The sequence below is a fragment of the Colossoma macropomum genome, unplaced genomic scaffold (genome assembly GCF_904425465.1).
Source record: "Colossoma macropomum unplaced genomic scaffold, Colossoma_macropomum, whole genome shotgun sequence".
NCBI classification, from domain to species: Eukaryota; Metazoa; Chordata; class Actinopteri; order Characiformes; family Serrasalmidae; genus Colossoma; species Colossoma macropomum.
The window spans coordinates 5,092,088-5,106,605 of NW_023494801.1; the positions used below are offsets into that span (position 1 = coordinate 5,092,088).

The 14,518-nt window shown below is 40.7% G+C and overlaps 1 protein-coding gene across 1 annotated transcript in view; it reads left to right on the forward strand.

Moving 5' to 3' along the window:
• map3k3 (mitogen-activated protein kinase kinase kinase 3) overlaps positions 1-14,518 on the forward strand; it is a 32,617-nt gene that overhangs the window by 12,216 nt on the left and 5,883 nt on the right. Inside the window, exons 3-17 of the mRNA XM_036589683.1 lie at positions 1,835-1,919; positions 3,570-3,700; positions 3,800-3,840; positions 5,795-5,894; positions 6,178-6,291; positions 6,376-6,496; positions 10,162-10,295; positions 10,433-10,506; positions 10,592-10,659; positions 11,451-11,546; positions 11,639-11,800; positions 12,227-12,375; positions 13,145-13,276; positions 13,919-14,048; positions 14,183-14,360. Coding sequence (XP_036445576.1) covers positions 1,916-1,919; positions 3,570-3,700; positions 3,800-3,840; positions 5,795-5,894; positions 6,178-6,291; positions 6,376-6,496; positions 10,162-10,295; positions 10,433-10,506; positions 10,592-10,659; positions 11,451-11,546; positions 11,639-11,800; positions 12,227-12,375; positions 13,145-13,276; positions 13,919-14,048; positions 14,183-14,360 — 1,634 coding nt within the window. The 5' untranslated portion in view covers positions 1,835-1,915. The remainder of the gene's footprint in view (positions 1-1,834; positions 1,920-3,569; positions 3,701-3,799; positions 3,841-5,794; positions 5,895-6,177; positions 6,292-6,375; positions 6,497-10,161; positions 10,296-10,432; positions 10,507-10,591; positions 10,660-11,450; positions 11,547-11,638; positions 11,801-12,226; positions 12,376-13,144; positions 13,277-13,918; positions 14,049-14,182; positions 14,361-14,518) is intronic.

The following is a 14,518-nucleotide window of genomic DNA, read 5'->3' on the forward strand; positions in this document are numbered from 1 at the left end:
ATTCTTTTGGTTCATTGTTTTAACCTGGCCGTTCTTGCCTTTCCAGCAAAAGTGTGTTTCAGCCCTGTTTCAGTGTTCATCGCTTTGTTGTGATTTCAGTGGCGAGCATTATTATTGGTCTGATGAACCTCAGTGCGGAAGCTAAGACGGGCTCTGCCATTAACAGTGACACTCTCTTAGCTGCAAGCAGAGCTCTTAAAGGTCAGTGTGTGCGCTGGGGACAGCTGTGATAAACCCAAAGGTTATCCTGCTGCATCTTTCAACCCCTGGAAATGACAGCAGCTCTTTCAGTAAACTGCATCTGGACTCTTTTGTTAACTGGGTGCAGAACAACTGGACACCAGTGTCAACATTGATTGAGTCTTTATTTTGGCACTTTTTCATACACAAGGAAAGATCTTTATGCTGTCCAGTTTGCTGTAGGAATTTTATTTTTTATGAAATATGAAAATATTACCCTCTTAATATTTACAAGGGAGTTCTACCATGGCTCTGGGAAGGCTTTATGGCTGTAGAGGGCTGAGGAACTGAAACCTGAAAGCTTTTCTAAATGGCAAATATTTTTCTCTTTCTTGATGCATTGTGCCAGGATTCTTTATGCCAGCAAAGCTCAAGTTTCAGCTCTTTTCCAGCCCAGACGTTCCGGTCTCACACGCACGCGCGCACTCATACATGCATGCACTCATGCACGCATGCTTCCAGTGCTACACGAAGTGTTACACGAAGGCTCAGACAGGGAAAACCTACCATATGCAGCATACCAAAATACCCTGTTAAATGATATATGGGTTTATTTTGCTGGTTTTCAGACACTCCAGGTGTGTGTTTGTCATAGACGGAGTTCATTAGGAGCCTTTTCCTCCATAGACACAACATGCTGAATCATATGTCTAACTGTGGGAGAGAATTGGGCAGAGATTCACACTGCACTTTGGCCTGATTACGCTTTATTATGTTAACAGTCTGAATCAAGACCGCTCTGGGAATAGTCTCGCCCTCACCTACTAAATAGTGTTAGGTCAAGTAAACACTGTAAAAAGAAATTGATGAAGCTTTACAAGATCATTGTTAGTCTTTTGTTATCCATAATGATGATGGTAATGAAAGTTGAGTACTATCATAGCAGAGATCTCTAATGAAGAAATGAAGATGATTATTACGGCAGTGGTTTGCTTTGTTAGGAATTACAAGGAAGACCTGTCTAGCTTTTGGTTTCTTTTGTTTAAAATTGGTGCTATTAGTAGAGATGTACTGATACAGCATAACATCATATTGTTGCATAATCGTTGCTGCAGGAAGTCGGGGTACTTGGCGGGGCCTCAGCAGGAAAATGGGGAAAAAAAATGGAAAACTTAATAAAAGTCTAAATAGAAATTATGTTAAATATTTATTATTAGATAAATGTGGCTGTAACAGTATAATATCTTGATAACAAAAATAATTTTATATCTGGTTTTCCAAGCTTTATACAGTTGACCGTTAGCTGAAATGTTAGCCACTTTGCTTCACAAGAACAAATCCACCAGCCCGATGATGCTTGACAGGCTAATGTGCATTGGTGGTGCGCATTGATGCTTTTGCTATACATTCTCATTAGATAGGCTACCTGTTGCCACTAATGGTATATATCCAACTGATGGCAAGACAACATTAACCAACTAGCGTTCCGGGTGCTAAAAACGCAGATGATGATACAAAGATGGAAGTGTATCAAAGTCAAATTCAGCTGTAGTTACTCGAGTTCATCAAATGCTGTAAATGATGCACTCATTTGTTTGAATGAAACACTATACGACAACAGTGAGGATCATGACTAAAATCTACACATTTGCAGGCTATTGATGGGTGGTGCTAGAAGACCAAGTGTGTGAAGACTCCAGATCTGAACCAGAAAAGGGAAGCACACACCGCAAAAATGAGTAAGTTCTTTTAATTTTCATAATACACTTGGTAAGATAGTTATGCACCGAGCTCATTAATGTACAGTAATAGATTAATAAATGCATTGTAGTATGGTTCTTCTGCTTAAAAAAAATCTGAGAGACAGAGTGAAAAGCTTAGCAGCAGTGAGAATGCCTGAAGAAGAGAAAGAGTGAGAGAGAAAGACATTACTGACGCGCAGTCAGTATTGTTGGCTTCATAGTGTGTACTGGACCCAGTGGCAGGTTTGCTGGTTAGATGAGGCTCCTCCGGTTCTCTCTTGCTCTCTCTCTCTCTCCAGAGGTGTGTGAAGTCTGTCCAAGCTACACAGTGGGAATATTTTCCCTCCGTGAGCAAGCAAAGCCAAGACACAGCTCACACTCTCACTTCAAACATGAGAACAAAGATCTCAAAAACATGGCAATCTCTCTCTCACACAGGCTCCGTTACACTGGCATACGGCTCACTGAGTGTGTGTATGTGTGCGAGGACAATCTAATTTAGACAGGAGTTACAAAACAATTCCGTTGCAGCTTCACTGTTTCAAGCAGAAAACATTTCTGAGCAGCATGACACACTGAAGATGCTGAAATGAGTTCATTTTGTCATTTTAACCTATAGAAGTAAAGTTACTACTTTCATTTTGCTATACTATTCGAAATACAAACGATGAATTATGTTTGTATTTGATTTACATTCTGTATTGACAGCTCTGATTCTGTGTTTGTAACCTTTTACTTTGTTTTTTCAAATCAAACAGTGGCAAAAAAACATAACCTTAATATAAAAGATGTTTTTTCCTTCCACAAAAAAAGACCATGTGCACTTTTCAACTTTCCATAAAATTCAGTTCCTCTTGTACTTGTGAACTCAAATTTAGTGTGGCTGGAAAATTTTAAATCTTCACTTTATTCAGAATTTCTCAGCTTGTTTGAATGAGGTTTGAGAAATAATTTCATATAAAATTACATTTGTTATCCCTAGCAATAACTGACATCTTTAACCTCGTAAATGTCCAGGGTTCCATGCCCAAAGTTTTGATACACACGTCTATAACCGTATATAGAACAGCTTACATTGAAGTTGCTGTAGTTACTGAATAAAAAGCCTAAGTATGTAATAAGCCTGGGATTTTAAAGGGGTTAAAAGGTTGCATTATGTAAGGATGCACCTATATGTTAATCATAGGTCAATATCTGACAGTTTTCGTGTAAATATCTGCCAAAGCTGGTGCCGATGCTGATATACAAACATTTATAAAATATAAAAATTCAAATAAAGCTCAAATGGCGTAATAGAGAAATATAATATTTATTTATAAAGGGTTACAGATGGAGTAAAAGTAATAAAATGTAGATATTTTAGCACAATAGCTTAGGGTCACCTAAATGTTCTGCTGTTCCAGAGCACAGTAAGTACATTGTCAAGTATCGGTTTGAAATATCAGTCAAATCTAAACATTTGTTCTACGTCAGTATAAATATATTTTTAAAGCAATTACCTGCAGGTACAGATAAAATTCTGGTATCATTGTGCATCCCTAACATTATGACGGGTTAAATAATAGGTCATCTGTTCTGTTTACTCTCTTAGTAAAAGGTCAGTGTCACTTTTGTCCTTTTATTTCATTCTTTCATTTTCCTATGTAGATGAGAGACAGGCTCTCCATTCTATAATGAAGGACCTGGTGGCCCTGCAGATGACCAGGCGGCAGCCCATGTCGACTTACGACACGGCCAAAGCCAAGCCTGTTAACACTGCCAGCACGACCAACAGACAGGTAACACACACAAATATGGGTGCCAGATTTCATGTGGAGTGTGACCTTTGCAACTACTGTATAAGCTCGCAGTGACACTCTCCTTTTCTCCACCGCCAGGATGACGTCAGAATTAAGTTTGAGTTCAGTGGAGAGAGAAGGTGAGTGTAAATTATTGTGTGTGTGTGTGTGTGTGCGTGCGTGTGCGCGCGCGTGTGTGTGTGTGTGTGTGTGTGCGTGTGCGCGTGTGTGTGTGTGAGGGGACTATTGTAAAGAAATGCAGAAACAAAAATGGGATGCATACACATGCAGTACAGTAAACACAGATAATTCTTTCTTCAAATAACTTGCATGGAGACTCATCATGCAAAAATCTGGGCGCCCCTGGCCAAATTACATATGTTGTTGATTTTTTTAAAAGAAAAGAATAAACACATTCTCTGCTATTTAAACTGTTTAACTATGTAAACAATAACCTTTTTGTGCAAATAGTAATGCACAGCTACGTTTACATTTGATTCACTTAAAACAGGAAAAAAAAGAAAATAGTTGCATGTGCAAAAGGTTCCAATCCTCAAGTCTCAGAATTTAATTAACTTAAACAGGCCAAGAATTGTCATTTGGAATTGTCAGCAGGTGACATTTGAGCTAATAAAATCTCTCAAGCCTTGTGCTAACACTGGACAACCATGCTTGTCCTCTAAGTAGCTGGCAAAGAATCTGAAAATTATGCCAGTTGATGCCTACAAAGCAGGGAAAGGCTATAAAGAGATATAAAAGCTCTTCCAGGTGAAAGTTTCCACTAAATTGTCATTGAGATATAGCAGTTAAGGGGAACTGTGAAGACAAGGCAAGATCTGGAAGAACAAGAAAACCTGCAGATAGAACTGCTCATTTACTGGCCAAAATGGCAAAGCAAAACCCCCTTATGACAGCAAAGGAGCTGCACATGACTTTAAAGACTTTAAAGTGACCTTATCAAAAAAGTACATTTCTAATTTCTAATATATGCGAAACAACGTCTGGATAAGCCAGAGGCGTTTTGGAAACAAGTGCTATAAAAAATGCAACTCTTTGGCTACATTCACCAGAAGTCTGTTTGGAGAAAAAAGGAGCAGCATTTCATGAAAGAACACTTTTCCAACTGTTAAGTGTGCGTGGGTGTCTTATGTTTTTGGGGTTGTATTGTAGCCAGAGGCACAGGAAACATTGCGCAGGTAGATGGAAGAATACTTCACTAAATATCAGCAAATTCTACAAGCAAATGTGACCCGGTCGTATGAGAAACTGAAGCTGAAAAGAAACTGGCTTCTGCAACAGGACAGTGATCCAAAACATATTTAATAATCTACCATGAATTACTGCAAGCAGCGCAAGCTGAAGCTTTTGGAATGGCCTTCACAGTCCATGGACTGGAACATCATTGAAAATCAGTGGGTAGATGCTGTGCATACAAGACGGCCCGAGAATATTACAGAACTAGAAGCGTTCTGTAAGGAAGTGGGTGAAAATTCGCGAAACAGGAATATAAAGACTTCTAGCTGGGCTACAGAAGTGTTTGCAAGCCGTTATATCTGCCAGAGGTGGTGTTACTAAGTACTAAGTGTCCAAACTTTTGCACATGCCACAATTATTACTTTATTTATTTTTTTAACTTAAAAGTTCATCAAACGAAAAACAACTGTGCATTAACGTTTGCAGAAAAAAAAATAATTTGCTGCAGAGGTTGTATTTACTTCTTTTCACTTAAAAAACATCAACAAAATATGTAATTTGGCCAGGGGTGACCAAACATTTGCATACAACTGTACATAAACAGACAGAAAAGAGTACAAATAAACTCTTACAGTACACACACACACACACACACACACACACATTCCCTAGCTCAGCTCTCAGACTGGTATTTGAGTGGAAAGGGAAAAGACTGTGGTTTGCCTGTGGCTGCCAGGAGAAACCACAACTATGCTAGGTGTGCTTTCAGGAATCTGTGTGCACTGCAACTCTCAGCTCCTGTGTGTGTATGTATATGCAGTTTTAAGTTACACATCTGAAGAAGGCCTAGCTTTGTTTTTAATGCCCCCTCTGTATGTGTATGTTTATGTGTACGTGTAGGATACTTATGTTTGGTCGGCCTGTGCAGTTTGAGGAAGTCCAGCAAAAGGTCAAGACTGCCTTTGGACAGCAGCTAGACCTGCACTATATTAATAATGAGGTACTGATCTACAAACACACAAAATCGCATAGATACACAGATAATTGATCTCATTTGACGAGGTTGTTGTTTAATCCAGTGTATCTTGAACATTTTGTTTTCATTTCTTTAAAATAGAAATATGTCCCATTTTTTTACAAATGGAAATACACCATTATAAAGTTTTTAGCCTTAATGTTACTCCTTTTATTTCATCACAGAACATTTTCTAACGTTTGTGTTTGTAAGTTAAGTAGTGCATTTTAGAGACAGGTATCTAATTACCATGTGTGTTTGTGCATAGATGTCCATTCCTCTACGAGGTCAGGATGACTTGGACAAGGCCATTGACCTTCTGGACCGCAGCTCTAACATGAAGAGCATAAAGATCCTGCTAATGACTCAGGAGCACAGTAATGTAAGTAACAAACACACACATACCCAGACTAATCAAGACATCAAACACAGAGTGTTAATGAGAGATGTGTGTTCTGCTCTGCAGGTGTCTTCACCGTCTCATCACACTGGATGTAAGCAGGTTCGAATCAAAGCATCTCAGTCAACAGGGGATGTGAGCACGGGTTATCAGTCTTCAGAGCCCCGGGGACGCCACCCATCCACAAGTGAGTGCAAACACACACACGAGGTCAGAAATGAACATGGGTACAAGGCAAAAATGACCCCAGAAATTTTAAAAAGTGCTTTAGAAATGTAAAATTGCAGCAGCACAAATGCTTTAGTAATGAAGCCCAGTTGACACTGTTCATGGATGCTAGCGATGGCACCAATATGATACCAGATAGATCGTATTGGTATCATGCCAGTGTCAGCAAAAAAAGCTGCATTAGATATCGGAGAGATCTAATAGCTATCTGTATAGTTCTTCCTGTGGGGTAACAGAATGTTTTGAATAGTTTAGACATAATAGCTTTAGATGCAAGATTGTTTTAAAGGGGAATTCCACTGATTTTTCAAAATTCCTGTTTCTTTTTCATGTAAAATAGACACATAGACAGACAGACAGATAGATACTTTACTGATCCTGAAGGAAATTTGGCAGCCAGTAGCAGTCACACACAGGACAGTTATAATAATAACGGTGATGCAATATAAAACAAACATTATATACAAAAAACCTACCTACAGGCATATGTACAACTAGAGATATACAAAAATATGCAATAAGATCTGTCCTGAGATAAAAAAGTGCGATAATGAATGTACAAGGAGGTGCAAGTAACTACATATACTGACAACACTGAATAAATATGTTAAAATATAATATATATGCATATATTTAATGGTGCACTGTAGATCAACTCTCTGACTTAGATTTCTTGAAAGTGGTAATGGTAGGAACCAGGGGTCACAACACAGATATACCCATTTTATCTCAAACATTGCTTGACCATACACATGTCTTCTGAGTTTTATATGTAATGCTGATGGTGGTTAAATGGTGGTAATACGTTTTTTTGGCACTATTTTGCCTTACAACGCCCTGTATGTACTCCTCCATCATGGATTTTGAAAAATAAACTTTAAGCCAAAACTGATCTCATAACTGTTGTAAAACATCATGCACGTACCTTTTCATGAGGGCGCTTTAAGAGGCATTAAACTCCTCTAATGTCTGGTTCCTATCACCAGCGCTGTGCACAAATCTAACTCCGTAAGTTTCTATACAGTTTCATCTCTCGTCAAACCCCTCTGAATTACTTTGTTAACAGCTTAAATATTTAATTATACTGAAACTTTAACAATTTGGTGAGATTTCCCTTTAAGTGAAGTGCTACTCATTTTAAAGCTTAGTGGTGTTTAAAAAGGACAGAGATTTTAACAAAATAAAAATGTGTGTAAAATTGCAAGCAGTTAGCTGCTTGCGTACATGACCATTCTGCTGTCAACATAAGCCAATTGAGGAACACATCATTCTGATTATAAATATCTGGTTTTAAAGGATAGTTAGGTTAGATAGAGTTAGTACTGGTATCAGTGCTGGGTAGCAAAATTTAAGGATCAGGTATTGGTATCGGTATTGGAAGGTAAAACGTGTTATCTGTGCATCTCTAATAGCAATTCTATTCAGTCAAACAGAGTAAAGTCAACATATACGGTCTTCGGTAGCAAATGTCAACTTTTTTGCCTCCTCGTGATAACTAACTGGCTCTCTGGAAGTTCAGTAATAGCCCTGTGTGGCACTATAATAACGAGTAAATATCAAAACAGATTCTCTGTGTTTTGAAGGCTGTGTTTCTCTACTGGCTCATGTTGACAGAACAGTGCTCATGTACGTAAGCAGCTAACTAAAAGAGGAAAGAGTAACGAGGAATTAGGGGAACAGGAAGATGTTCAAAGTGCCTTGCATTACTCTCTGGTATTGTGTCATGGCTCTCTCTTTCCAGTGCTTGGACCCTGCCTGGCTCTGTTCATTTGTTTCTGTTGCTTATTAACCTTAGCAGTTTACCTCCTTCTCTTCCCCTATCTCTCCGCTTCATTCTTTTTTCTCTCTCCTTATGTTCTTTTCTCGCTTTCCTTTTCTCCCTCTCTCTCCTCTCTCTTTCTCCCTCTGTCTGTTGTTCCTCTAACTTCCTCCGTGAGCACTGGGTCCTCTTCCTTTTCCTGTCCACCATCACTAGCTGCTGCACAATGGCCTGCTGGCGTCTAGCCAATCAGATTGTGAGACACTATTAGCGTGGTGAGCCAGTGGCCTGGTTCAGAGATTGTGTTTGGGGGGAAGGGGAGGCTGTTTCAGCTTGTGAGGCCTGGAGAGAAGCAGGACTTCTTAGAGGGTCTGTGTCTGGAGGAAAGAGACGTTTGTTTATAGTTGTGCTTAGTCTAATGATTCAGCGTCTCTGCTTTCTGATAGCTGAATTCTGATCTTGTCCCAGTGGGTCTGTTGCACAGACTCTTTCACAAGCTGTTTTCATGCTGATGCTGTCCGTACGAGCTCTGTTTCGGCTCTTTCAGTGAATACAGATTTATTACATCATACTTCAGCTGGTCAGCATAAGGCTTCTTTCAGACATGGCCTTCATGGCTAAGTACATTTAGGCAGTATGTCTCACGCACCCAAAATAATTGTATTATTCCACAAGTGAGAATAGTGGATTTGGATTTTTGTGGTAAGCCTAAGCAGCGTAAAGTTCAGTATGCTGATATTGGGTACTTATTCAGAGGTCATTTTAAAGGATTATATGTGTTTGTAGCACGGCATGCGCTACCCCGGGCTCGAGGACGCCGGAGGCAGGGTTCAGTGTTGCAGCAGCCGTGTTACTTTATTTCTCCACCAAACACAACAAATGAAACAAAACCAAAACCTATGCTGCCCACTTTTCAGTGGCTTCTAGCTGGACTTTTCAGTCCTTTTCTCACTCGAGCTTTTCAGCTCTGTAGTCCTCGGTTGTTCGCTGCTGCTGGAGGTCCCCCTCTCTCTCTGTTCCCTCTCTGCTCTTTTTAAAAGTCGCACCTGAGCCGAGAGGGAACGAGAGCTCGCTGCTTTGCCTCCTCGTCACTGCCCCTGCTCCACAGCTCGGATCGAACGTGAACCAAATTCGATCCCCCCGGATCGAATGTGAGGCAAATTAACGTGGCCTCACTACGGGACTGGAGGCAGCGCCCAGGAGGCAGGGCTCGGGACTTGCGCACCGTCCCCCATCACTCGCTGTTCTCTTCCCACCGTCCTCACCGGGCTTCGTCCCTGCTTGAAGCTCGGGCTCCGCCTTCCTGCTGGCTCTCGCAGCCACCATCAGAGCCCGGGGGACGGGCGCATGCCACAGTGTGTTTTCTGTCAATAATTCCTAAAGAAAATTCTGCAATTCATTCTTTTTAAATGCTCTGTTGTTGTGGCTAGGGCTGCACAATTATAGACAAAACTCCATATTATAATTGATGTTATAATATGCAATTTTATATCTTGCAATATATTAGAAATACATCAATACTGCTACATGTAATCCTTGGTGAGATTTTTAGCATTGGCAAAAATAATTTACATTTGTTGTATTATATGAAGTGCACTCATTTAGATGGTCCGTGATTAGTTAGGATGCTTACAGCGCATAATTAACAAGAAGATCGTTTGTTAGAGTCACAGTTTGCATATTGCAGTCTTCTGTTATTTCAGTATTGTAGGCCAGCGTTGTGATAATGATTAACAAACAACATATTGTGCGGCCCTAGTTCCTGTTCACTATTTCATGTAGTTGTGAGCCAGTCATATCTTCTGTATATGATACCTCTCTGTGATTGATGCATCTGTAACATATCTACTCCTCTGCTTTCTCAGGCTCACAGAATACTGGGCGGAGCTCTCCACCCCCTGGTTACGTTCCGGAGCGTCAGCAGCGAATTGCGCGCCAGGGATCCTACACCAGCATTAACAGTGAGGGAGAGTTCATACCTGAGACCAGCGACCAGTTAGTGAGTGACCACACGCGCACACACTCTGCACCTTCATATGGCACATTCCATTGACAGATGTGCAGGTGTGCAGAGATAAACCTTGCAATTACGTGAATGACAAAAAATAAGATGGCTAAAATCTGCTCTGCCTTCAGGTCCTTGATCCATGGAGCAGTGCAGAGAACTCAGTGTCTGGGAGCTGCCAGTCACTTGATAGCAACTCAGACAGGTCAGAAAATGTAACAGTCTCACACAATGTTATAGATAAAATAGGGATTTATCGATTTACATGTTGGTTTCTCTCCTTCCTGTAGTCCCTCACTCAGAAAGTCTCGCATGCACAGGGCCAGGAGTTATCCTGACAACAGGCAGGACTGCGCAGGTGAGGCAGGACTGTGGATGCTTGTTGTCGTAGCAACTAATTTACTTAATTTCTGATTTACTTCTCATTCATGTTTAAGGTAGCAAAAGGAAGCTGAAGTCTTGTACTAGGGCTGCACATATATTGTTTAGTAATTGTTATTGTGGTTCTAGCTTTTGCAGTAATGATATCGCAGGAGGCTGTGATGTGCAAAAGAGCCTTGGAACCTGTAATGTGAGCTAGGGGTGGGCAATATGGCAAAAATATAATTTCACAATATTTAAAAATGTTTTCACAAGACATACCACAATATTTTGACACACAGACACTAAGCACATTTAAAAGCAGCCATCAAAAACTCTGGGTACAATGAATTTTATTTATATTTATATGATATTTATTTCACATATTGTGCTGTACTAAGTCCAATAAAACAGGACTAAGTATGTTTTTTTATATTGAAGTTCGCAGTTGGTCAGTGTTCTTTAAGTACAGACAAAATCCACAATATGCTTAGAAACGTATATTACAGTAACAAAATTAATCACGATAATGATAAAGTATTGTCACATTGCCCATCTCTACTGCGGTGTTTCTCTGGGTGTTTAATTCTTGTAATCTTACAAAAGTAAATCTTTAACATCACAGTAGATTGCAGAGAATTTCGCAATAGCAATATGAAGCAGTATAATAACAATAGTAGTATTTTGTTCATTTCACGCAACTGTATCTTATACTAGGCACACTGTTTAAAGAGTGGAGATGAGTAGTGTAGAGCTCTTATGCTGATGCTGCTTTCCTTGTTTTCTCAGACCGGGAAAACCATGTATATGACAAGGTTGTTGGAAAAGGAGGAACGTACCCACGGAGATACCACGTCTCCCTGCATCACAAAGACCTCAGTGAGGGTATAAGACACTTATTCATATGTGCTTAATAAAAACAGACAGACAAGGCCTGGTGCATCTGACTTAATTTGTGCTTTCCTGTGCAATCTCAGGTCGGCGCACATTTCCAAGGATACGCCGCCCCCAGGGGAACCTGTTCACACTAGTGCCGTCCCGCCGATCACTCAATGGCAGCGAGGAAAGTCTAGGCACCTGGCAGCTGGTGGATACTCAGTCCAGGCTTCGCCCACAGGACCGCCCAGTTCCACACAAGTGTAAGTCTAATCCTGAGTTTTTATTTTCACAAAAAAGAGGAAGGAAATATGCTCAGCTGTGAGCACTTTATGGGTGCAAGGTATTCAGACTCAATAAATGAAAGTAAAACCTACACTCACTAATGCCAGCTAGCCTTTACTGCACATTGTCTTGGATGTTTGAAGCAACAGAAACGTGTCAGTTTAGTGCAGATTGTGCAAATGTTGTAATAGTAATAGAATACTATTGCGCCAAGTTTTTCTTTGCAGTATTTAATAATAATAATATGAATGATAATGATGAATGATTTAGTACTATGGTAGTTGTGTAAATTGCTTTTGTGCATAATATGCATTATGCACAGCTACATGGTGCCTGTGATTAACGTCATTTCATTGTTTATCGTTTGTGGCTATTGTGTGTTTATCTGAAATGTGTGTGTCCAGCCCCCACGGCACCAGTGACATGGCGGAGGGGGAAACTGTTGGGGCAGGGAGCATTCGGTAGAGTTTATCTCTGCTATGACGTTGACACAGGCCGGGAACTGGCTGCCAAACAGGTCCAGTTTGACCCAGCAAGCCCTGAGACCAGCAAGGTACAACACATACAAACATACATTCATATATACATACACACTGGAGGCTGTATGTTTTTTCAGTTGTCCTAAGCCTGAAATGTATTGTTTCTGATGAAGCTCTGCAAAATGTTCCCATGAGGTCATTAGTTTGGAACTTTACTATCCATGTTGGGGAAAAAAGGGAATAAAAACATGTGGGAATGCAGGTTCTACAGTTGGCAGGTACCGTATGAGTTTATCGAGGTTGATCTGAAACAACTGTTATGTAACTACTCCTAGCTTTGGGGCTGTGAAAAAGAGGCTACGAGTTTGCTAGCATTTTTCCTTGTCTTTGTTCGCTTGGGTTTTCACTCTCCATGTCACTCTCCTGCTCCCCCCAACTCCCCACTCACTTAAATCTTTTCCTGTCTGCCACTGCAAAAACACGCACTGTCACTTCCTGTATCTGTGAGAGAGTGTGTGTTTGTGAGATGGGGGTTGGGACTGGGAATCATGGGGGAAAATATAGTTATTTTCTTTTAGTTAACTGGTTCTATTGCATACACACACAGAAACATGTGCAAACAAAGATTTTCATCTGGGTCTTTATATTTCCTTGATACACAAAAAACGACCCCCAGATGTACCTGGTGTGTGTTCCAGGGTTGCTTTTTTATTTTTCTTTTTTCTCATCCACTTGTGCACCATACTCTGAGCATGCCCAAAAGCCTGAGACTGAACTCTGGGACGTTTCTGTTCTCTGCTGAAGTCCATTGTCTTTCTCTTTTCTCCTGCTGTCTTCCTGCAGGAGGTCAGCACTCTGGAGTGTGAGATTCAGCTGTTAAAGAATCTTCATCACGAGCGCATTGTGCAGTACTACGGTTGCCTTAGAGACCACAACGAAAAGACCCTCACTATCTTCATGGAGTACATGCCTGGGGTGGGTCCTGCTGTTTAACTAACGTGTTGGCGGCAGTGAAGCTTATGTCTTTGTCTCATTTAGCTCATTAAAATCTGCCCCCAGATTAGTTTGGATGCATGCATGTCCGCGTTGGTCATAGTAAAATGGATCAGCATATGGAGCTGGAGATTTCTGTGTGCTGCTGTGTTTTCTATCAATACATGAAAGATGCCTTTATTGTTGGATGCACTGCAATTAGTGCCTGAGTGAGCATGTGTGCACAACAAAATTTGATCTTATTTTTTGATTATTTTTTCAACAGAGTAACAAAAGAAAGGCACCCGATATGTGTAGTTCTAAGCATTCATTAGTGGCAAAAAATAACCCATTTCTGGCTTTGTTAGACCATATTCTTAATCAGTGGGGAAGAATAGATTATGATGCAGAAATAGTTGTTTTTTGCACCTGCATAATATGGTTAGCAGAGCAGGTTGGGCTGCAGGGACAGAGTAGAGAAGCTGAGAGGCAGCATTGTTTTTACATTTGTAAATGATAGTCCTCTGAAGAGTTCTGTAGAGTGAGGTAATACAATTTAGTTTTACTTCTGTCCCATTTCAAACTAGTCAGTTTTGATTTAGTTTTAGATTTTAATCATGTTTACGACCACACATTTCTCTCCAGGGTTCCGTCAAAGACCAGCTGAAGGCCTATGGGGCCCTGACTGAGAATGTGACGCGCAAATACACCAGACAGATCCTGGAGGGCATGTCCTACCTGCACAGCAACATGATTGTCCATAGAGACATCAAAGGTACAACGTGGCCCACTGAGATGGATTCTAAACAGCTCTGGCAAGACTAAAGCTGGAATAGCTCTTGGCACACAAATGCTAAATGTAGTTCTGCCGTTATCTTCTCATGTGCTGTTATGTGGTGGTGTGTTTAGGTGCCAACATCCTGAGAGATTCTGCAGGGAATGTGAAGCTTGGAGACTTTGGGGCCAGCAAGCGGCTGCAGACCATCTGTATGTCCAGTACAGGTGTCCGCTCAGTCACTGGGACGCCTTACTGGATGAGTCCGGAGGTCATTAGTGGGGACGGTTATGGCCGCAAAGCCGATGTCTGGTGAGTTCGACTTTACTAAACAGTTAACAGCTTCAGCCCTATTGGAGCTGGATTTGTTTTGCCTGAGGAGATCCCTTAAATTTAAGTGATCACCAGTAAGATTGATCATTTTAATCCAATATAAATCTGCAGTGTGTTTAGTTTTTAAAGTCTGACAG